Source organism: Triturus cristatus, chromosome 9 (genome assembly GCF_964204655.1).
Source record: "Triturus cristatus chromosome 9, aTriCri1.1, whole genome shotgun sequence".
Taxonomy (NCBI): Eukaryota; Metazoa; Chordata; class Amphibia; order Caudata; family Salamandridae; genus Triturus; species Triturus cristatus.
Window position 1 is genome coordinate 50,883,511 of NC_140592.1, and position 24,604 is coordinate 50,908,114.

The 24,604-nt window shown below is 41.6% G+C and overlaps 1 protein-coding gene across 1 annotated transcript in view; it reads left to right on the forward strand.

Annotated features, from left to right (window-relative positions):
* Positions 1-24,604, forward strand: part of LOC146797369 (uncharacterized) — a 401,286-nt gene that overhangs the window by 354,026 nt on the left and 22,656 nt on the right. The window contains exons 96-97 of the mRNA XM_085624372.1: positions 451-504; positions 3,817-3,869. Of these exons, the coding sequence (XP_085480498.1) occupies positions 451-504; positions 3,817-3,869 (107 nt within the window). The remainder of the gene's footprint in view (positions 1-450; positions 505-3,816; positions 3,870-24,604) is intronic.

Sequence of the window (24,604 nt, forward strand, 5' to 3'; positions counted from 1 at the left end):
CATGGAGGGCGCACTCCACAGTGGAAAAGTCACATTCATCTGAGTAATCAGACCAGAAGCATCTGGATTTGCTACGGCCTCCCAGCTCGCACAGTTCCAAACATGGGCTTTCTCAACTTTTCGACCTCCATCCTCAGGTCAGACGTCCTCCCTGAATGGCTTTAATGCAAAGCTGAAGGTTGCAGAAGCTTCTCCATACCCTCCAATCCTCTTTATGGTGGGGAGCAGTAGCCAAAGGGTGTCTCCTCTTGGGACCTTGTATGCTGTTATTTTCTGTGAAATGTGTCATTGTGAAATGGGCAATGTGTGTTCTTTTACAAAGGAGCATGTCTCAATTGCCATGTAACTGCAGTTTGGTGCTAAGTTTTAGAACTTGGACAAGGAAGACCAGCCAATGGCTATAACAGTACTGATCTCCTCTTGTACAATGTACTCATTTCTATTTTTCAGGGCAACGTTGGACTAGATGGCAGTAAGGGAGACAGAGGAGTGCCAGGCATGACGGTAAGACATGTTCTATTATCCATGTGAGTAGAAAGTGTAGTTACACCATTGTACACAAACCACATTAACACAAAACAACTGTCAAAGTCAAAGAAGAGGAAAGTATCCAGAATGCCCCTCTGCATAACTGTACATAGACAGGTGAGTGCCTTTAACAGATCTTAACAGATCTGCTTTCTCAGGAACCTTATGAGTCTTGGTAGGCTCAAGTCTACAGGCTCCATTTCCTGCTGATGGAGTTAAGGTTGGAACAAATACATACATTGTATGTTTGAGAAAGTGGGGTATTATAAATATATTATATTATAGTACCTGCATATTTTAAAGTTCTAAGGCCATTGTGCTACACACAAACATCATAACACACATTCCTACTATCAGAATTTAGAGATGATCACTTGACTCTCCATCTGCAAGGCTACATCTCGAAAAGAAGGGACTGGAGAAGAGCTTAGGTCTCTAAGCATGTCCTGCTTACATGAGTATTCCCCCTTGCTCTTCAGAATTCATCAAAATCAATGGAAAAAGAGCATCAGAGGTTGCTGCTGTGCCCCCCAATTGAATGCTGTATGCACTAACAGTGGCAAAAGTGCATTTGACATCATTGCATTCGTCTCTATATCACCAGACAGTGGGTGTTTATAATTATTACAGATCTGTGGTTGGCACCAGGGGCAGGAAGAGTGGCAGACTGGGATACAGAACAACCAAAACATCTGGCAAAAAGCTGTTGACTTTGAATGGTCTGCAGCCACAGTCAATCCCTTGTGCAAAACTAAAGGGACTCTGTGGACCCCATGGAGATCTCGAAATACTAATTATCCAATGGAGGAGGCTTGTTTTTCTTGTCTTTCCTGGCTCCTTTCAGCTGGCAGCAGGAAGGGAGTACATGGCAAATGCTATAAATGCTGTTGGGGTGTGCCCTGGCACCCTAACCTCCTACAATCAGCACAGATATGTTATCTAGTGGCCACCAGCTCATACCATTTCAACTCCATCTACAGCTCGTTCCTTATATGGCCAACCCTAATAGCAACAGGTTACCATTGTGTTGATTAAGTCCTGCTTGGTCCATGCAAACAGTAACAAGCATTGGCAAACCCAATAAGCCTCACCTATGCAAAAGCTACTGGATTTGCCAATGTCTTTTAGCCATGTTGTAAAGCAGAGTGGAGTGGAGTAGAGTGGAGTGGCATGGAGCAGAGTAGTGTGGAGTGGTGTAGTGTGGAGTGGAGTGGAGTAGAGTGGTGCAGAGTAGAGTGGCTTACAGTGCAGTGGGGTAGACTAGAGTGGTGGAGCATAGACTACAGTGGCATAGAGTCCAGTGGCATAGAGTGGAGGGGTGCAGACTAGAGTGGAGTGGCATAGAGTGGAGTGGGATGCAGAATAGAAGGGCGTAGAGTGCAATGGCGTTGATTAGGGTGGCATAGAGTGTTGCAGAGTAGAGAGGCGTGGAGTGGCATAGAGTCGAGTGATGCAGAGTAGTGTATTGTGGTGTAGAGTGCAGTGGCATAGAGTGGAGTGGTGCAGAGTAGAGCGCGATGGCGTAGAGTGGGGTGGTGCAGAGTAGAGTTTAGTGGCATAGAGTGGAGTGGTGCAGAGTAGAGTACAGTGGCATAGAGTGGAGTGCTGTAGAGTGCAGTGGCATAGAATGCAGTGGTGCAGGGTAGAGTGGAGTGGCTCAGAGTAGAGCAGTGTGGCATAGAGTGCAGCGGTAGAGTAGATTGGTGCAGAGTAGAGTATAGTTACATGGAGCACAGTGGCATAGAGTGCAGTGGTGTAGAGTGTAGTGGTTCAGAGAAGAGTAGAGATGCCATAGAGTGCAATGGTGTAGAGTGCAGTGGTGTAGAGTAGAGTGGAGTGGCTCAGAGTAGAGCAGTGTGGCATAGAGTGCAGCGGTAGAGTAGATTGGTGCAGAGTAGAGTAGAGTTACATGGAGCACAGTGGCATAGAGTGCAGTGGTGTAGAGTGTAGTGGTGCAGAGGAGTAGAGTGCCATAGAGTGCAATGGTGTAGAGTGCAGTGGTGTAGAGTGGCATAAAGTGCAGTGGCCTAGAGTGCAGGGGTCTAGAGTAATATAGTCAAAGACCTATGACAGAACCTCAGTTCAAGTTCTATGGGGTCCTAATCTCTGAAGAGAAGCCACTCTCATGGGCTTTTGTCAATGTTTCACAGAGGCACTGCACTGTGTTTTGGAGAAAGTGAAAGAAAACACACAGAAACTATGTTTTACTCAGTAAATGATATTTGGGGGACAAGAAATAATGTTGCAGCATTCTTTATTTGGAAGGCACGCAGAATAGTCACACTTTACAATACAAGGATATGCATATCTCTGCCAGACCTATTTGTTAACGTAGGTGAGCTAATTTGCATACATTGTTTGGCATAAAAGAAGCAACATAGAAGGGGGAAGGGTGGGAGGGAATAGAAACTACGTGTACAGGGCTATGGGAAACAGACTGAAAACACAAGCCCTCATATGGAGTGCTTGAATCCCCCCAAAAAAGTAGCTCCAAAAATGGGGGCAGTGGAATGACCCAAATACTTGGTCCATGCTCCAGGGGAGGGCCAAACTCAAGAAGAGGGCACAATGCAGGTATGCCTAGAAAAACGGGGATGAAGGAAATGAGAGCGATGCTGAAGCTCACAAATGGTATGCAATGGGTGGGCTGTAAGCCCTCTGTATGGTAACAAAATGTCTCGCAGAGCCAACGCATGCGCTGTCAAGGCGTAACCTAAAAATGAAGGACTTGAGAAGAAAGTATTGAAGAAACAGAAGGCATTCAGACTTCTGCAGCCAAAGTCTTTACTAAGGTGATATTGATTACATCTTCATGGGTTGCTTACACAAATGTGTATCTTTGAAGTCTCTGTGTAAAGGACATAAGGCAGTTCACTGAACTGGATCTTAGATTTTTATCAGCAGGCTTATGTCATACATGTCACTCATCCTCTAACACCTTCATCTGCATACAGCAGCACTTATCAAACAGGTTGAGTCGGGGCCTTAGCTTTACTGTTCTGGCTACATCATTCTGGGACTGTCAGCCTCTTCAGACGTACAATATGCCAATCCACCTTAATTTTAGAAGAACATTTAAAAAAAGTAATTTTGATCCATAATCCAAATTTTTCCACCCAAACAAAATGTCCTTCCAACACCAACAGACAATAGCAATAATTACAGATTACTTCATAAACATACATTAACATCAGAAGACAGTTCAGCAGTATCATTGGCAGCTAAACGGACAGCAATCTATGCTTTCCTTTACTTTCGCTCATTCGTTTTTGTTTTTTTGTGTCGCAGGAGGATGAAGTTCGAGGGTTCGTCCGACAAGAGATGAGCCAGCACTGTGGTACGTGACATTGACTTTCTAAAATTAAACATCACCCAACAAACCTTTCGACAAGGAGATCCTTGCATGGTGTATCCATCCTGAGGGACTAGTGGTATCTTTTGTTCCAAAAACAAATTGAATGAATGACTTATTTAATTTAAAAAATGTTCTTTGCAACTTGCTACAACCCAATGTGACATTGTCATTACTCTTACAAACAACCTAAGATTCAGTGAGTTCTTACTGTAGACAAAATGGGTAGGAAAAAATAAACAGGAGTTTGGCCTCTTCCATCCTCACTGTTCATGTTCAGATCAGTGGCATCAACAGTGCCATGACCCAGCGGAATACTTTACTTATGTTGCTATTTAATCAGAAAGGGAGGCCTTTATGTAGAAATATATGTTTTGGTGTAAGATAGAATTTAGCAATAGGAGAAGTGTGCAGTTAGACATTTTCCCTGTTTTTATCCACATAGAAAACATTTTATACTTGAGGAAATACCTTCCACAACAGTGCGAAAAAAATGTGTGATGCGTGGAGCACTCCCCCGCCCCAAATTGCACACTTACTCTAAATTTGTTCAAGTAAGTTTTATTTTGTATTTAGGGTAGGAAATATCAAAAGGTATGTTTGTGACTACCTACAAAGTTCAACTTCTGTGGTGCTCCCAACCTTCCCCCTCGTCCCCTTAACCCTCCCTTAAGAGTACATGGTGTGAAGTTTAGGGTTTGCAGAAAGAAGAGGGGTATCCCCTTGTGCGGGTAAATAGAGTTGGGGAATGTGTGAGCACCCACATAGATGTATCTTTATTTATATTCACAAACATTCCTAGTAGTTGCTTAAAACCAGCTTTGCCACCTAATGTTTGGGTGAACATTTCAATAGTAAGGACAGGATTTGAAGTTTGGTAGATGAGTTACTCCAGCACATCCACCTTGATACAAGTGCCATAGGATAAAATGCCCTGGTAATAAACCGTGCAAGATATCCATGACGTTTGTGCCAGAGTACCCATCTGCCAAACTTTGAATCAGGCCCTAAGTGTGAAAAATGTATGCACGTCTATATTCTCCCAAATTTTAAGGTTGCACAAGTGATATTATTTTCCTTGTGGAGAATAACTAAACAAGCGACACTGTAATCTTTGTCCGTGCTTATTCAGGTGTGGTTAGTACTTGGGAAACTGCAAGTCCCTAATGTCCGTTGAAGAAGGGTGTAAATGGCCTTATGTGTACAAAAGAAGATGGTCACCATCGTCCCCATGTAGGGTGAGATGAGTAACTCAGAGATAATGAAACAACTTGCCTTTGCTATATAGTTTCAGTGCAGAACAGTAAGGAATACAACTGTGAACTACAAACTCCAGCAAAATGAAAACAACAACCACAGAAATGTTAATAAGAGAGATAACATTCGAATAACATCCAAACACTTGACTGGGTCTCAGGCTCGCGTGTTGCAGGTGAAGCAATCTCCTAGGCTGTAGGTGGCTTAGGGGCTAAAAACTGGCCATAACGTAACATGCATACCTCCTGTTCAATTAAGCAGGAAATACACATGACCTATGGTAAAATGTGCATTGACATATTGTTCATTTGTAACTTAATTTTAAATGTGCAAGCCTAAACATGTTCACTCATAGCAGTGCATATGGGTATGAGACAGTCCTGTTGAAATGTGTGTTCATAGACTTAAAATGCTCACTCACTGTAGCTTTCTCTCTGTGGCTCTGTACCTGTTATCATTGGAGCTCTTATGTATGAAGATTGGTTTACAGAACCAGGCGAACCTGTGTGATGAACAGATCATTGTGTCGATGGACTGTCCTCTTTGTTTAAAGATATACTTATACCAGTCTTCCCCAAAGGCGCCTTGTGTCACAGGTGTGCGGTGGGTCAGCTGTGCGGAAGGTGACTCTGAGGGGGTGAGGATAGAAATGCAGAGGCCAAAGAGCTGGGCATCCATGTGGGAAACAACAAGGTCTTGTACAGTGATACAGAAAGCCAAGGATGGCCACAGTGCTAATATGTTGTGCCAAAGGCTTGTCCTGGCTGGTTGGACATTTTTGTTGATGTGATCCTTGAGGCTGAAGATCAGGGAACCTCTGATTTTGGTACAAGGTCAGCAGGATGCGGAGAAGCTGTCGAGAAGCTTTGCGTTTAGACAGTCCTCGACTTGCAGGTCTTTTGTTAGATCTAGCATTAGTCGACATCAGGGATACATGACTCTGTGGTTTGTAAGATTGTTTTAGAGTGGGGTCGCCAACCTCTTCTGTCCTAAGAGCTACTTATGTTCAATGAAAATCATCCCGAGCTACTGATATTAGTGGAGTAGTAACCACCCATCCAATATTGTCAACAGTGATCACATCAGTGGATCAGGAAGGCTCCCAGAAGTAAAAAAACATTCTGATGGATACACCTGCCAGTGGATTCCTCACCTTGTGAATATCCCCTGCGCCAGCATTCCCCGGAACTTTTTTCCCCAGCTCTCTACGCCGACGTGGACAACGTCATAATAATGCATCGGTTCCGCTCGCGACTCCGTATGACGTCACCGGAGCCATAAGAAAGCCACGTCGGCGTGATGACGTCAGTTACCTGTTTTCCGCGCCGTCGACGCGCAACGGTTTTTCCAGCACTCTCCTGCTACTTTGTAGTCGTTTGGCGTGTTACTGTTGGAAAAAATTGTTATGTCTTCGACTAGGAAGTCGGGTTTTAAACCCTGTAGGGAATGTGGGGGCCACATGTCTATGACAGACCGACATGAAGATTGCTTGTGGGGCTCCATCCAGAGGTGGTTCGTCACGTCTTTCGGTCGTGGGGGACACCTCGGGTGGACCTGTTCGCCACCCGCGAGAACACGCACTGCCCGTCATTCTGCAGTCTTCAGTTTCTGATGCAGGGGGCGTTGGGGGACGCGTTCCAGTTGAGTTGGAGCTCACGACTCCTTTACGCGTTTCCTCCCATACCCTTGATTCCTCGGGTTCTGAGGAAGGTTCGCCAAGACCGGGCCCAAGTTATTTTGGTCGCCCCGGATTGGCCAAGAAGGGTGTGGTATACAGATCTTCTCCACCTCTCCTCGTGCCCTCCGCTCCGTCTCCCTCTGAGGGCAGACCTCCTCTCGCAGTCGGAGGGGCAGGTTCTACACCCCCACCTCCAGAGCTTTCACCTTCATGCCTGGAGATTGAACGGGGCAACCTGAATTCCTTCACTCTCCCCCCTGATGTGGTGGATGTTATTTTATCGGCCAGGCGACACTCCACCAAGTCCATTTACTCCTACAGGTGGTCTAAGTTTGTTAAGTGGTGTGGAGAGAGATCCATTGACCCTTTAAAAGCCCATCTTTCTGATGTGCTTCAGTTTGCTCTTTCCTTGGCTCAGCAGGGCTGTGCTGTGGCCACGGTCAAGGGCTATCTATCGGCCTTATCGGCTTTTCTATGTCTTCCTGATCAACCGTCATTGTTTAAATCTCCGATTGTACTGAGGTTTATCAAGGGCCTTGCAAACATGTTTCCTCCTACTCCTTTTGTAATGCCACAGTGGGACCTTAATCTTGTCTTAACCTTTCTGATGGGGTCCCCGTTTGAGCCTCTTCATAGTTGTCCTATGAGGCTGTTGTCCTTTAAGACGGTCTTTCTTGTAGCCATAACCTCGGCAAGGAGGGTGAGTGAGCTTCAAGCTCTTAGTTCTAAACCCCCTTTTCTAACATTGCATGCTGAAAGGATGGTTCTCAGGACCAGGGCTGTTTTCCTACCTAAGGTAGTCACTCCGTTTCATTTGGGGCAGTCTATTACTCTCCCTGTTTTTTATCCACCTCCTCATCCCTATAAAGAGGAGGAAAGACTTCATCGCCTGGATCCAAAAAGAGCTGTCAGCTTTTACTTGGACAGAACGAAGGACTTTCGTCTGGACGATCAGCTCTTTGTGAGTTATATTGGTCCTTCTAAAGGAAGAGCGGTGCACAAGCGCACTTTATCGAGATGGATCATCCTTGCCATCAAGATCTGCTATGCCCTGGCTGGTAAGATTCCTCCTGAGGGTATTAGAGCTCATTCAACTAGAGCTAAGTCATCTACATCTGCTTTGGCCAGGGGTGTTCCTGTGGCAGATATTTGTAAAGCCGCGACTTGGGCCTCCCTCCATACTTTCGCAAAGCATTATTGCTTGGACTCTGAGATGAGGAGGGAGGGCCACTTTGCGCGCTCTGTATTGCAAGACTTTCTGGTATAGGAAGGTGGACACCCTCCTCCGGGAGTGGGGACTGCTGTGGGAATCTATTCACAAGGTGAGGAATCCACTGGCAGATGTATCCATCAGAAGAACAAGTTACTTACCTTCGGTAACGCTTTTTCTGGTGGATACAGTATCTGCCTGTGGATTCCTCACTTGCCCACCCGCCTCCCCTTTGTCCACCTTTGTATACCTTAAAAGTTTTCTTGTTTGAAATGTTGTTTTACTTTCTGGTACATTGGTAGGAAATGCTTGTTTTATTTAGCTTTCCTTTTGTTTATGTACTATGTATATTTGATTGTATATTGTATACTGTGTATGCTTTGAATCTGTCGTTGGTCCACCTGTGCGCCTCGGGGGCACGGAAAAAATGGGTGGAACTGACGTCATCACGCCGATGTGGCTCTCTTATGGCTCCGGTGACGTCATACGGAGTCGCGAGCGGAGCCGATGCATTATGACGTCGTCCACGTCGCCGTAGAGAGCTGGGGAAAAAAAGTTCAGTGGAATGCTGGTGCAGGGGATATTCACAAGGTGAGGAATCCACAGGCAGATACTGTATCCACCAGAAAAAGCGTTACCGAAGGTAAGTAACTTGTTCATCATCGTCACTTTGGAATGCCTGTGCATGTGTAATACATAACAGCCATAGGTGAAGTGCCCCATGGCTCCAAAGAAATAATAGGAGTTTTGAGTCTTTCTACCGCTAAATGGTTTATTACTCAAATAATACCTTTAAAACATTTTAGAAAAATCTGCCATTTTTCTTTTAATATCAGTTATGTGTCCTTTAAATACACCCAATTTCGTATGGTGTACACATTTTTTAACTTTTGATATACATATATTAATTAAACAAAGCAAATGATTATATATTGATAGCCATGGCTGCACGGAGGAGAGCTACTTACAGGTAGCTGGAGAGCTACCACTAGCTCACGAGCTACTCGCTGGAAATGGCTGTTTCAGACACAGAATGTCAGTTGTTTGTTGTCAACATAGTGGTGAAGGATCCCCGAGTGACTCTAAATGTCAGCATAGGGTGTTTAGACAAACTATTGAGGAAAACATGTTGTGTGGACAAAATACAGTGTTGAGAATATTAAGGACAAAAGTATTGTGAATGTTAGTTTCTATGGGAAAGCAGAGTTTTACTATACTTAACTCCACATCTATGTACCTTGACGGTATACATATATATATATTATCTACTGGCGGTCGCCAGTAGATAGTTATAGTTAGGACCGTGTTTCCATAGGAAATCCGCAACATTCTATTTGGAATAACTTTGGCGCCGGTCGACGAATCCTCGCGAAATTTTCAAAACTAATGGGGCGCTACGCTCCGCTCCTACCCTGAAAGTCTCGGGGGGATTCGTCAAGCGGGGGCTGAGAAAAAAGGGGGGTCCCAAAACGCGTTTTCCCCATGCATTTTCCCATAGGACCTTTAGTCCGAGCTACAGCCCGAACGGCTGAACAGAATTACTTGAAATTTGGCAGAGAGGTAGTCCTCAGGTCAAGGATGTGCCTTTTGTAGGTCTGGTGTAAATCTGTTCAGTAGGTCCTGAGAAAATAGCATTTAAATCAATATATATATCTGTAAGCGCGCTCCGTGCGCTTACCGTAAGCTTACCGTACGCGTACGGTTCCGTGCGCGAGCTCAATTCTGATTGGTGGTTACATGACTGTAAACATTCAAATCGGTCGAAATCAGGAAGTGTCGGCCGCCATTTTCTGTCTCTCGCACTGAGAAACAAAGGTGGGGAACGTGAAAAGGGGGCAACGAAGAGAGTTGCAGACCCCCTAGTGTTTGTCAGGGGGTCCAAGAAGGACCCAAAAGTACGAAAAATACATTTAATAATTTAAAAACAAAATCGCGGAGTGCGCGTACGGTAAGCTTACCGTACGCGCACGGGAAAAAAAAATAAAAAAAATAAATAAAGAAGTAACAATCACATTTATTAAATAAATTAAAGGACCCTCAAGGGAGAAAAAAACAAATGTTACTGTGTAAAAAAAGGCGAGGCGCGCACGGCATGGACTGCGCAACGTGGGGGCTCGGTGCGCGAAGCGCACCGTGTGACCACAGCGCGCGCACGGTGCGCGAAGCGCACCGTGCGCGCAGGGTGTGCGCTCAGTGAAAAACCAGAAAAAAAATTTAAAAAATAAATACATAACTTAGCATTTAAAAAAACGTACAAATTCACTGAAAAAACCATAGGTTTCACACACGTTATAGTTAGGAATTATCATTTACAAAACCTTGCAAATTCACTTAAAAAACCATAGGTTTCACACATGTTATAGTTAGCTGTACATTTCACTCGTAAAAAACCAATGAAATTCCACGTTATAGTTAGATCAGGTAACTATAACTTGCGCGACCGCAATCCACAATGTGTAATTTCAGATGTCATCATTGATGTCATGAGTGATGTCACTGACCATGTCATGAGTGATGTAATATGTGACGTCATCAGCAGTTTATTGTGGGCGCGCAAGTTATAGTTACCTGATCTAACTATAACGTGGAATTTCATTGTTTTTTTACGAGTGAAATGTACAGCTAACTATAACATGTGTGAAACCTATGGTTTTTTAAGTGAATATATATATATATGGGCTTACAGCGTCTTCTTCATAGAAGGACTCGCACTCAGGAGGGAAAATCAACTGTTTATTTAGTCACTCGTAACGCATTTCGTCAGTGATCAAGTCAGTTTCACTGACGAAACGCGTTACGAGTGACTAAATAAACAGTTGATTTTCCCTCCTGAGTGCGAGTCCTTCTATGAAGAAGACGCTGTAAGCCTATTGAACTACCGGGAGACCTGCTCGGTTTTTACTCGCCACCTGCCTATGGGACACGGATTCCAGAAAACAAGGTCGTTTGTGGTTAATATATATATATATATATATATATATATATATATATATATATATATCGGAAAGTTCCAATTCCTGCTACTTCCACTCGACGGCGGGGAAGAAGGAAACTCGGACCCCGCTGGACTTCAGGTAGGATGTTTATTTATTGCAGTTCACAACCCACGCACGACGCGTTTCGGGCCTCAAGAGCCCTTGATCACATGCAAATTCACCTTTGCCTTTCCACTTTTAAGTGTATTTTAAGTTTACCACCCACTTCCCCTGTTCTGTGTCACATGGTAATGAACAAGGTAGAAAGACTTACGATATATGCTTAGATAAGCTGAATCCATTGTAGGAATATGTTGCTTGTAAGTCTTAATACAAATATATGTTTTTTACGTTTTTTTGCATATTTGCATTGTGCAATCAAAACAATTTCAGGATAAATCCATAAAACTATAAAATTTAGCAGCAATTCAAGATAAAAAACGAACTCCTTAGCTGGATGAATCCAGTACCATGGCAGAAAAAGAAAGTGCATAAGTGCAATAGCAGCAAGATAAAATTTAGAAAAGTGTTGATGTGCAAATGTGCAAAATGGTGCAAAATGTGCAAAATATTTCATTATACAGTGCAATAGGCAAAATACCTCATAAAACCAGTTACAATGTAATAAATATGTAAACAATCATGAATATTGATAACAGTAAAATTACATTTTTTTAAAAAAATGTGTATATGTACTGTTAAAAAGCATATACTATGAGATTGCACATACTCAAAAAAACATATAGTCTTTTGTTTTTTATTCTAGAAACTATTTTGTCATAGTTTTTTTGATTCCTTTTATGTGTGAGTGGCGACAGGTTGCATTCTTTTTATTTCTCTTTCTACAACGCACATCTTTTTGTAAATATTGTCTTTAGATAATCTATAGTGTTATTTTTGGTAATTTGAAAGTTAAACCATGGATCATGACCAGATTGTGTTGTCATATGTTCCCATTTCCTCTCCCATTTAGTCTTATGGGGTGGCTCTGTGTTACGCATGCCGGGTATCATTTTGTATCATTACTATATCTTTTTTAATGTACCCATTCATAGGAAGTTGTGCATATCCTCTGTGTTGTTTAACCCATTCGGCCATTTGCTATCGAATTCCAAGATGATCCTAGTTTCCAACTGTCTTAATTTGCGCTCCCTATTCCCACCCCTTCGTGACTTAGGGACTGCGTTAATAACAAAGTATGTTAGACAGTTGATATCGTTGGCATGGGTTCGCTTAAAATGCCGTGCCACCGGATAAACTGGATCACTATGTAGAATGGCCCTGATATGCTGCAATATCCTGACGTGCACCTGTAGCTTCGTACTCCCGATGTAGCTAAGGCCACAAGTGCACGACAGGACATATACAGCATACTCGGTTTTGCAGTTGTAATGGCCACGTATTGGTATTGGAGATTCACTGAATGGAGTTGAGTAGTGGGTCTTTTTACAGCCAAACTTGCAGGCTCTGCAAGTTGCACATTTTCTAAAACCGTTGCTGGGTTGTAACCAGCCAGCCGTTTTCCTGGTCTCTGGGGAACTTTTATCTAAGATAGATCCCATGGTTTTACCTCTTCTGAATGTGATCATCGGAGTTTCTGTTAATCTGTTGCACAGCACATTATCAGTCATCACTATAGGCCAATGCTTTTTGACTATAGCTCTAATTTTGCGTTCTTCATTGCTATAGGTTGTGATTAATCTTGGACTGTCAACCTTGAACGTTCTTGCATCTGATACACATTGAATCTCAGTGTTGGTGTTTTTAAAGAGACTCTGCCTCGGACGTGTGCTTGCTTTTCTGATAGCGTCGCCAATGATCTTATCACTGTACCCTCTAGCTTTCAATCTTCCCACCATTTCATTAGTGCACACATCGAAATCTGACTCATTATTGCAGATCCGCTTAATTCTCAGAATTTCTCCATAAGGGATGCTTGCAATTAGATGCCTGGGATGTGAACTCTTTGCAATGTGGTTTTGGCCAGATCGCTCAACAGCGGGTGCAGGCGTTGGGCCAAACCAGTGTCCATAAATCAATTTTGAAACAAAGGACGCCTGCACTCTGGAACTTTATAGGTTATTAGGTTTTATTAACAGAGCCCAGTCTGTCACACCAACGCGTTACGCCCATTTAAATTAAATATAGCCAAGGTACACAGATGTGGAGTTAAGAATAGTAAATCTATACTATTTGCACTTACTTTCTCGATATTTTGGTCTTCGATATTTTTGACATGATATTCTGTCGACACGATATTTTTTGAATTAATGTTCTATCACACATCTCAGCATGGTGGGTGCTCAGCTTATTTGATGTCTAATAGTATTTAAGTATACCAACATGATTTACTTGGTGCTCAGTTCTTAATATTTCACTACTAGATAAGGTATAGGTAAGTAGAAAGTGACACTATACTCATTGGTTTCTTCTTATTATCAAACTATCATTCTTTAACAGATATTATACACGTTAAGACTTCGCTAGAACAAGTATAGATTTTATGTTGATGAGTAAATTAAATGGTCCTTTTTTCTCGTTTCAGCTTGCGGAGGTGAGTTGTGTTCAGTGGAATTCAGCAAATACCACATCTTGAATACTGCAATGCTGTCGCTGTGTGATGGCTGGTCGGGGAAGGTTCAGTAGGACATGCTAATATTTTTAAAATTGTGCTCCTATTAAAATGCTATTTGTAGTTTAATGGTACCTTTTTAGGGTCATCCCTGATCACAAGCCAGTAGAGTTCCCTTAGCCCTCAGGTAAAACAGGTTGACCAGCATACCAGCTTGATAAGGGAAAACACACCTTATTATCCATGTATCAGTCTCAAATGTACTTGGACAAATTACATGTGCAGCATGTAACAAACCTATCAGAGGCTGTGCAGGTATTTCATTTATTTGTTATAAGTTACTGCCATTCTTCCACCTAGCGTGATCACACATGAAATCAACACTGTGTTTTGTAAAGATTTATTCAAAACCAATATAAGTGCAGAGTATTTTTAACAATATCGCTGAAGGTATAAAAATAACAGGAATGAGTAGGTATGAAAATAATGCAAAAATGACGAAAACAAGCAACGTATTACATTGTGGAAATTCCCTTCATATCTAGTTCCAGATAATAAACATGTTAGCACCAAAATTCTGCCATGCTATAAAGGTTTGGTATTTAGATGTTTTTTTTGCTGTTATGTGAGCAGACTTCATTTATATTCGGCAGCCCAAAACATGTCTGCAGGACAGCTGGATTGTGTGTGTATACAGCACTGGTATCTGGTGTAGTCTTGGGCTATTTGAAACAGTGCTGCTCCTGGAATAAAAAAGCTTCTCTCACCCTGAGAGAGCCATTAGGGATCATTTTATATAATTTCTTGACATTATTTTGAGAAAAAAAACCCTTGTGATGCATGATGTAGCGTGCGAAGAAAACCATGTGGATTCACTTATGTGTGGAGAAGTGTAGCTCAATGATTATAGAGTGGCAGACCCTGATGCAGAGGTCTAGCCCGGGACCAGGGTTCAATTCCCTGCCTCGGCCGGTCTTGGGCTCAAAAATTCCACGGACCTGATAATTCTCACCTCGGTGCCTATTCCAATCATGGAGTCCCACTCTGCACCTCTGGGCAATAGCTTGCTTAATCTCCACAACGGCCCCCACAACGCTAAGGATGCCTGGCCTCCTCCACCTTGGGGGTGCCCAGGAGTGGATGCCTCACAGGGAAAGCCAGGATGGGTTCCACAGCGGTATTCGTACAAGCGCCTTGAGACCCTTGCGGGTGAGTAGTGCGCTATACAAGTATCAAATTTACATTTACATTCAAATTTACATTTGTTCACTTTAAAGCCACTGTGCCTGTCTGAATATATGAAATAGAAGCACACTCTCAAAATACACTGCACACAAAGGACACCTTGTTACATGATAATAATGATAAGGGCATATGAAGTAATCAGCATATGCAAATGAAGAGTAAAATTTGGACTGTTTCTGCAAGTGCACAAGATTAGAGGCTCTTAGGTAGATAATGCAAAAACATAACAGAAAGTTGTTAGAAACAAAGTACAGTGACGTAGATTTAGAGCTTGCGGGATTCCAACAAACTTAAGTTAGCTTAGCTGACGATTGAAGAAGGAGACCCTCTCCACATCGTCTGCATCACTACTGTTCATACCTAAGAAATGGTGGACAATAGAGGCTAACTGGACTCTCCCAAACATGTAAACTGGAGGTTTCCTGACAAGTCTTGGTACCTAGTATCTGGAGTGTGGCTGAAATACAGGACTATGGATACAGCTCTGGCATGTTTCTTGTATCAGGTGAAAACTAAGTCCGTAGTATCAGCTGAAGTCCTACGTAGATTGGGAAACCTATCGACTCCCTGCACAGCTCCCACGGATAAGAATTTAGAAAGTGGGATTCAATGGGCAAGAGGTTAAATGTTCTAGCTGCAGATGCGGCTAAAGTAGCCAACTCATCAGCTATAAATGCTAGATTCGACAGGCAGCTATGGAGCGATATAGCACCTTTGCTGGACAGGATGCCAGATGAGGAACACACGGCTATGGCTAGAGCTACATTAAAAGATGGGGAGCAAACTTCAGCTTCACTAATAGTTGTGGCAATGGATGCTTTTCCTGCACATTTTTGGATGATTGAAAATTGCACACTCATCGGGAGGTGTGCCTGGCTGACAAACACCTCTTTCAGATTGGAGGTTCAATCACGGGTTAAGATTGTGTCCTTTAATGGGAATAATGTCTTCTGTGAAAAAATAGCTGACGCATTCTGTGAAAAAGTTCCTGACGCACTTCAAGTAATGAAGGCAGATGCCGAGACAGCACGATCATTATGAGTGCTTCACAAAAGGCAACCATTCAAGTGACACAGATGACAGTATCAAAGGTCGACTCAGTGATCAGTTTTTTAAACTCTACAAGCAGTATGGAGCTTATGACTAACAATCGATCCAACAAAGACAGCTTCGTGGCCAGGCTATCAGACAAGGCCAGTGCGAGGACGTAATCTGCCAAAAGGAGGTATGTCCTGATTTGACCTGCAGCATCTCACTCTCTAGTGCAGCTGCCAGTAGGAGGCCAAATGTGATATTTTCTAAAAAACCTGTCAGAAGATAACCACAGACAGATGGGTCTTAGATCTTGTCACGCATGGTCAGACCATGGAATTTCAGCAGATACCTCCTTTCCTGCAACAGAAAACAGAAAGACACAAAAAAAAGATTTATGTCAGTAAGTGCTAAACCTGTTGATAAAAGATGCCACAGAGGAAGGATCATCAGAAGAAAGGTACATGGGCTTCTACTCCTGATTATTTCTTATATTAAAGAAATGAGACCAGTATTGGATTTAAAGAATCCGAACACATTCGTAAGAAAGCAAAGTTTTAACAATATCACATTGCACAACATTTTACCATTATTCAAGAAAGGTGATTTTTTAATATCTCTGGAACTACAGGACACCTACTTCAACATCTCATTTTATGTGAAGCGCAGATATTTCCTTCATCCTCATGGTAGCCGGTCATCACTATCATTTCAAAGCACTTCCTTTCTGGCTCAAATCTGCCCGCATATCTTTACAAAAGGCATTGCCTTTGATTGCAGCATTCATAGGGAGCGGAGATGTTATGGTGTATCCGCACCTGGATGACTGGCTTATAAGAGCAGACAACTTACAGGGAGCACAGTACATGACCAGCTTGACAACGAAAGTCCTTTTAAACCTAGAACTAGCCATCAACAAGAAGTTAAACCTATTGCAGAAATAATATAGGAACAATTAAGCGAGCAGTGGCAACCAATTTATGAAGGATGGGATGATATTGTATGAATAACTTCACAGATAAAAAAGGCTCTTCAGTGGTGCATCAGGAAAGTGAACATCTGCAAGGGACAGCCACGGCAACCACTAAAGCCCCACTTCTGCATGTAAGCTGATGGACCACTGGCAAGATGGGGAGCTCAATTAGAGAATATGCAGGCTAATGGTTTATGGTCAAAGTAGGAATCTCAATTTTACAAAAATATATTGGATTTGAGAGTGGTCAGGTTAGAGCTAAAAGCCTTTCTCCCTTTAGTATAAAACTTTCATCTCATGTTGAGAACAGACAATACTACCACCATATTCTGTATTGCAAAAAGGTGGAACAAGATTGCTGTTTGTTTCCCTAGAGGCACAAAAGTAATGGAGTTGGGCTATTTATCACAAGATGGATCTTCCAGTGGAGCACGTACCGGGGATCCACAATGACATATTGGTCCACCCGTGCAGACAATACTCGGTCGCATACCACTGGAAGATAGATGACAACCATCTAAAAATAACATTTCAAAGATGGGGCAGACCTTGTGGGACAATGTTTGCCACAGATCAAAATGATAAGTTCCCAAACTTCACAAACAGATTGTTTTTCGCAGGCTCGCAAGGAGACACCTTCTCGATAGATTGGACAGAAAAATTTGTATACGCATTACCTCCAATACCACTAATTCCAAGAGTAAAATGCAAAATAAAAACAGAAAGCTGGAAGGTAATCCTGATAGCTCCAGCAGGAGTAGTTTAGCATTGATATGCAGTGTTGTGGGAAATGTGTGTGGAGAAGCTGGTTCAACTCAAACTAGATGTGAGTGCTTTCATGGAACAGAGCAGAAATACCTCACCACAACCCTCAGTCCCTTCTTTTAAAAGCATGGCACATCAAGGCTTGGAATATAGACATCTGCAAATTTCTTAACTTAAGAGTGTAGACAAATCCTGCAAGAGAGCAACTTTAAAGACATATGATCTAAAATTAAAATATTTTGTGTCAGGGGCAGAAAGGAAAGAAAAAGTGGATGCTAGAGATGGCACCACACCAATTCTTGCCTTACCTTTTGCATCTAACTAAGTGCGGATTATTGTTCATACAGTCAAGGTCCACCTAGCCCCAATATCTAGGTTCCTAAGATCTCCAAATAAGTTAACCATGTACTTCCAAAGAGTTGTGAAAGAATTAATGAAAGGTCTACTCAGGTGATTTCTACCCTCTCCCAAAATGATCAGGAGTAGCAATTGAACACTGTATTGATGACTTTTATTAAGTCACTTTTTGAACCAGTTCTAAAGGCATCTGTTCAACATTTGTCTTTGAAAACGACATTCCCATTAGCTATTACATCAGCCAGAAGCGTGAGCGAGCTTCAAGAGCTCCCCTGTAAGGAGCCATATTTGTGTTTTTCAAAGCATAAAGTGACCCTTGCTACCAACCAACCACAAATTAATTCCATAAAGTGCTTACATCTTTTCACATGAGAAAGAAGATTTCAGTACCATCATTCTTTGCAAATCAGAGTACGTCTGAAATTCCTTTATCTGCATGTAACAAAGGCTTTTAGAAAGATTGATCAGTTCTTTGTAGCTTTTGGGCCAGGAAATAAAGGCAAAGCAATTGCTGAGTAGATTCTTAGGAAAATGGATTGCTGCTTGTATCATGGCAGCTCATGCATCAATGAACAGACCATTGACAAGGCCAGTTAAAATGCATTCCATAAGAGCAATGGCAACAACGAATGCCCTGTTTGCTGGGATTCTTCTAAGAGACATTTGCAAAGCAGCAAATTGGAGAACAATGCATGTTTTTGTTAAGCATTGCTGCATTATGGTGCAAACCAGCAGATAAATTGCAGTGGGTCATGCTGTGCTGAAACACCTTTTCTCTCAGGGTAAGCCTCATTCCTTCCTTCTTCTGTTGTTTACTATACTGCTATGATAATCTGAATTCAAGCATATGAATCTATGAAAGATCCGATGGTGGAGAAAGAAAAAGTTACTTACCTGTAACTCTGGTTCTCCAGCATTGGTATTTTTCATAGAGTTACATGCTACCCATCCGCCTCCTCTTGACATGTCTTCCTTTTATTAGTAATGTGCACTTTACTGGCTAGGAAATCTGAAACCTGGAGGACATTGGCCAGGGAGCAGCTGACGGGGCTCACCTCTTTATTGGCTGGAGTTTGGTTCATGTATACTGATGTGGACAGGATGGACAATTTTGTCTTAAATTCAGTATTATTGAGTGTAATGTATACTGCTGTATTAACATTGTTAGCATCGGTTCCCACTCTGATGACAGGGAATAATTCAAGCATGTGAATCTATAAAAGATATCAATGCTGGAGAACTGGGGTTACAGGTAAGTATCTTTTTTCGTTCACTGTATCTCAAATTCCACAAGCATCTAGTCTAACGAGATTCACTCTGTTCAAAATATTCCAGTCTTATAGACCAACAACCCTGTCTAGAATTATTACAGTTTTGTTATATTCCTGTCTGCCTCTGGTCTTTAGATCATAGGACACCAAAGAGCATTTGGTTACTCAAAAGAGTAAGTAGGAGAAGTGTGCATAGTTGTTCATACATAACCAACCTAGTTATGCAACCCGAGCATATCAATAAACTAATCCTCTTTCCATTCACGAGAGAATACTGCTGTACACTTAGCAACTTCGGAATTTCCCAGTGGGCTGGCTTGACTATTAGTGCCTATATGGTCTTAAAAGAAGCTAGTTGTATATGGTATGTCCAAAACATTCAGCTGCTCCATATGTCTGCAGAGATTTGGTGCAAGGCTCAGAGAGATACTGCAACTAGCCCAAAGCCTTGAGCATCTTTTTCCAGCAGCCCACTCAAGTTACTCAAGTTCCTCACTAGTAGTACCTTGCATGGAGAACCCCATAACACCGTAGTGTATATTTGCATTAGAGAAAACATTACGTATAAAGCAATTTTAATAATGCTTCTAGCACGATACAACCCTCTGAGAGCCCTAAGAAATAAAAGATTGATACAGATGTTATGTAAGTGTTGTTTTCTGGAATTCTTTGTGTCTTTTTTATGTGTGTTCTGTTTTAAAGATGTTAAGTGGGTTGTTTAAAATCTGGTGACTATTCTGTGTTTTACTAACAGTTGTACTTTTGCCCTTTGCTCTGACTATGTTTGATGGATGGAGGTGTTAAAAAAGCATCCATGAGGAGGGAGCATATCTGTAATCTTGTAGATCTCTTGGCAATGACTGAAGACTCTCCTTGAGAAGAGCTTACATTAAAAGGGAGCGCGGGGGCTGCACAGGTCTCTTTTGTCTGGAGTCTGAGCCAAGATGGAGACACTTTAAAGAGCTTAATGATGAAATAAAACACATTCACCCTTGGGTTTCTTGTCATTAAAATAACAGATGTTTATTGTTACCCAACTGAGTGGTAACTCATTGTACCTATCTCAGAATCATGAAAGGCTAGGCGGACCCACCATGTTTAAACCTTTGATCATAAGATCAAACGCAGATTCCTGGAGTTAATGCGTTAGTCCAGTGAGCCCCCAGACCAGGCCCAGCACCTAGGGTCTTACTGTTCAATTAACAGGGATATGATTGATGGCGTTATAGGGTTGATTTAAACACACAACATGGAGAATCACAAAACTGAAACTCTGTGTCAGCCCCACATCTGTAGATCTGGAAATATTCGGCTTTGAACGGATGAGCTATTTCTTTTCAGCTCACCTCTAGTAGTACCCCCAATCTAAGAGCTACCTGGATAGGACTGAACTTTATAGGACATATTCCAAAAGCACAGCACTTTTAGTGCGGAGAGGGCTCCCGGGCAACATGCACAAATGTCACAGAGACCAGCCAAACACTAGCATGTTAGGTGGGCTTGAAATTAGGTCCAAGCTTATAGACAAATAAACCTAAAACTCTTAACATTAAGGGATTCGAAACATATATATATATATATTATTTAAGGTTAATTAAATCACAAACACCCTAAAAATATATATTTAATTTATATGAGGTGTGTTTGCTCTCACTGCCCTGTCTTAAGTCAAACTGCAGTGAAACATGTTGGCATGTAGATTTAAAGATACAAGTGATTAGGCTTAAATTAACTACATACATTTATCCTAAAGACTTGATGTTTAGTTTGTTGTAGCCAGCTGAATATCTCTGGCTATTCCAATGGTGCTAACCTGATTTTGATCTCCATTTCACAAGTAATTATGGAAGATACAAATGTGGGCAGTATTTGAGGTACTGCCAAGCCATACGCAGCACCCAGTACAATGTTCAACCAGCGTTTTCTTCTCCAGGGCAAAAAGTATTTTTAAAAGTATGTTTAGCAAAAACATGCTCAACTTTCGAGATGAAGCTTGAATCTGCTCGACTCCTCTTAAGATTTTAATTGTTGTGTGAACCAAAAAACTTAGCAAAATGTTTAAATCAAATTTGCTCTCTGGCTTGTTGGTATTTGCATATTTATGTGAAACCAGAGTGCACTGCTTTCTGTGTCCTTAACAACAGGGGGGATGAAGGGTCAGTTATGACAATTTGCTCATGAACCGTCCATAGACTTCAAAGGCTGGAGCAGGAACCAGTTAATTTTGATTAATTCAAGTTTGCATGGTGGACATCTAACACTGCTTCACTAAGCATTAACTTAACTCAAATGTCCAGAGGCCACAAAGTCCAGACAATATCTGTACCCAGACATTACCTGTGTCCTCCTAATTTGGCAGACAAGATTTAGGTTACAGCCAAGATTGATTTAGGACAGCCAATTTTGATGTGAACCCACAGGATATGGTGGTATCAATTTCTGCTGCAAAAAAAATATATATGACAGCATACATTTTCAACCTCCTTGGGCTGATGTACCTACAATGTTCTTCAGACCCGAAATAAGGTACTACAGAGGGAGGTACTCAGGAAATGGAGTTTACTATATTCATTTGCTCGGCCTTCAGACTGAGTACCTGATCCAGATCTTGGCGGATGGGTTACTCAGTCCGCTGAATTATAAATCCCATTGTATCCTAAGGGATTCATATTCCAGCAGATGGGATATCCGTCACCATTCTGACAGAGTAACCCGTCCACCAAGATCTGAATCAGGCCCAGTGTAAAGTCAAGGTGCAAAATGCTAAAGTTTGCGCCATTTTAACAGCATTTGCAGTGCCTTGTGCACCATCTCAAAGTGACAAATTTAAAGGGGATGGACCAAGACTTGTAAGTGCAAATTAGTCATAATGGAAGGGCCTGTTTGATGCTAGGTTGGTGTGGTGAAACCCGCCCACTAACCAAAGAAATAGTACCTCGCTTGAAAGACTCAAAATAGTCTTAAAATAGTCTTAAATGCAAGTAGGCAAAATTTGATTTGTTGGACTGATCATGAAATTAATTGTCTTGATCAATATATCTTCATATATTGATTAAGACAATTAATTTCATGATCAGACCAACAAATCAAAGTTCGTCTACTTGCATTTAAGACTATTCATTATAATGTCTGAAAAAAACTACACAATAAACAGTCATTAAACGCATACAACAAATTTATAATCCAATCTACACCCTGTGTGAGTCCAAGGCAGCTTCATGCTTAAATGTGACTAACCCCACACCGAAGCTTGTGTGGATGGATATTCAAAAAATGACAAAATTATAAAACACATTTGGTTTCGGTTAATTTTTTCACGAAAGTCCTTACTGCTGTAATTGTCCATAGCGATTTGCCTGCCCCCAGCAGAATACAAAGTAAAGAAAGGCGTGATGTTTCAACTGGGCTGTACATTACTTGATGCTTAACGAAGGTACAGCAGCGCAAAAGACAGTTAATTAAAAAACCTTAGTGCAAATGTTTATATTAATACTATTTAATCAAGTGTAACTCAGGACATATGACCAAGGCATTAATGTTTACAATGTTCTATTTAGAACAGAAGATTTGAACCTGAACAGCAGATGTTTAGATTACAAAGCACAGTAGAAATTATATGAACTGGAACATGCAAGCAATTAAATATAAAATGAATAGGTATTATTTTCTAAAATTCAATCTCTCTCCCACCCTCATCTTAACTCTATATTCTCTGTGGGTGGACAAAGCCTCAAAGCTTGTCTTGAAACTTTACCTAAGTTGGCCTGTTTCACGCCTTGTCACGTCTCATTTACAAGGTTCGTTAAGTTCACAAACTGAACCTGCTTTGTTTGTGGGAGATACATTTACACTTCAAAAGGTTTTTCACTAGAGAACTTACATTCTGCAACTAACAGTGAATTTCTCAGGCAAAAAACATTTGCAAGCATGAAATATGTCCAAGAAGGTTAAGGGAGAATTGTTCTGCTGTTTGTGTTTCAAACTTTGTAAAATTCACAAGGTTGTAAAGCTTAAAAAACATATTAGTCGCAGAGGAAAATTCCACACAACTTTACACACACAATTTTCCCTAAGTATCTAAGAACTTCCTGACTCTATCCTCAAGTTAATACTTTTATGGCATAATCACCCTTATGCATCAAGCCAAAATCCAGTCGGTAAAATACCGATTCCTTATTAGCTCCCGGTATTAAGTAAAAAATACCCAATCCCAATGCATCAACCCAAAAGCAGAAATCGGTATTTAAGGAATCCTTAAATAGCGATTCTTTAAATAGGGATTCCTTAAATACCGATTCCTTAAATAGCGATTGCATTTAAGGAATCCCAAAGTGAGATTCCTTAAATGCAATGCATCAAAGTTAAAAAATTAGCGATTTCGCTAATAAGGGGAGCAAATTACCATGAAGATGAACTGCATGGTAATTTGCAAAAACTTTGAAAAATGCACTTTTGTGCATTTTTCAAAGTTTCATGTTGCGCACACACATGCCCTTAGAGCATGTGTGAGTGCAACATATGTGCACATATCATTTTCAGGGGTGCAACAGGGTGTCCTTTTGACACCCTGGCACCCTTGAAAGTGCTCCAGCTATTAGCGATTCGGTAATACCGAATCGCTAATACAGAATGGCTTTACATTCATTCCTATGGGCCTCCAAGCCCATAGGAATGAATGGGTAGGTATTCCTTATTACCGATTCGGTATTACCGATTCGGTAATAAGGAATGTTAAGGAATCGCTATTTGAATAGCGATTCCTACATGCATAGCCTTTTGCTATTCCTTATTAGCGATTCCTTATTTTTCGCTAATAAGGAATCGCAAATGCTAATGTTGATGCATATGCCCCTTGGTCTTTCTGTGGACCTCATGCATATGGTACATGTTTTTAATTTATCGGTTTGTGGAGTTGTTTTTAAAATGTCTCAAAAATCTTTAAATTTTAAGGTTAAAGTATGTTGTGGTAGCAAGAGGATTAAAATTGAAAAAATTAAGGATGACCTGTAGGATAATTAAAATTGAAGATCTCAAAGTTGCTGCTTTAATCATGTTACAGTCTTATCCTCCTCACGGCCTTGAGCCCAAGCCACAGGCAGGGGGTGGACAATAAGGGCAGAGTAATTAAATCCCTTGTAGGTGAGGGCACTCTCTTCACCCCATCGAAGAAGTGAATTCAGATTACTTTGCATGATGAGAAAAATAGCTCTCTTTACTGTTGCAAAAAAGAGCAGTGCTGGTGCTACAATACAGAGGTGTTAGTCGCCACACAGACACAGAAAAAAGTAAATTGTGGGGCACTTAAACACCTGGCAGGGCTCAGAGGGGCAGTGAGTTGGCAGCAGGGAATGCTCCCTGAGCAGGCCAGAAATGCTAGCTTCAGCCTGCA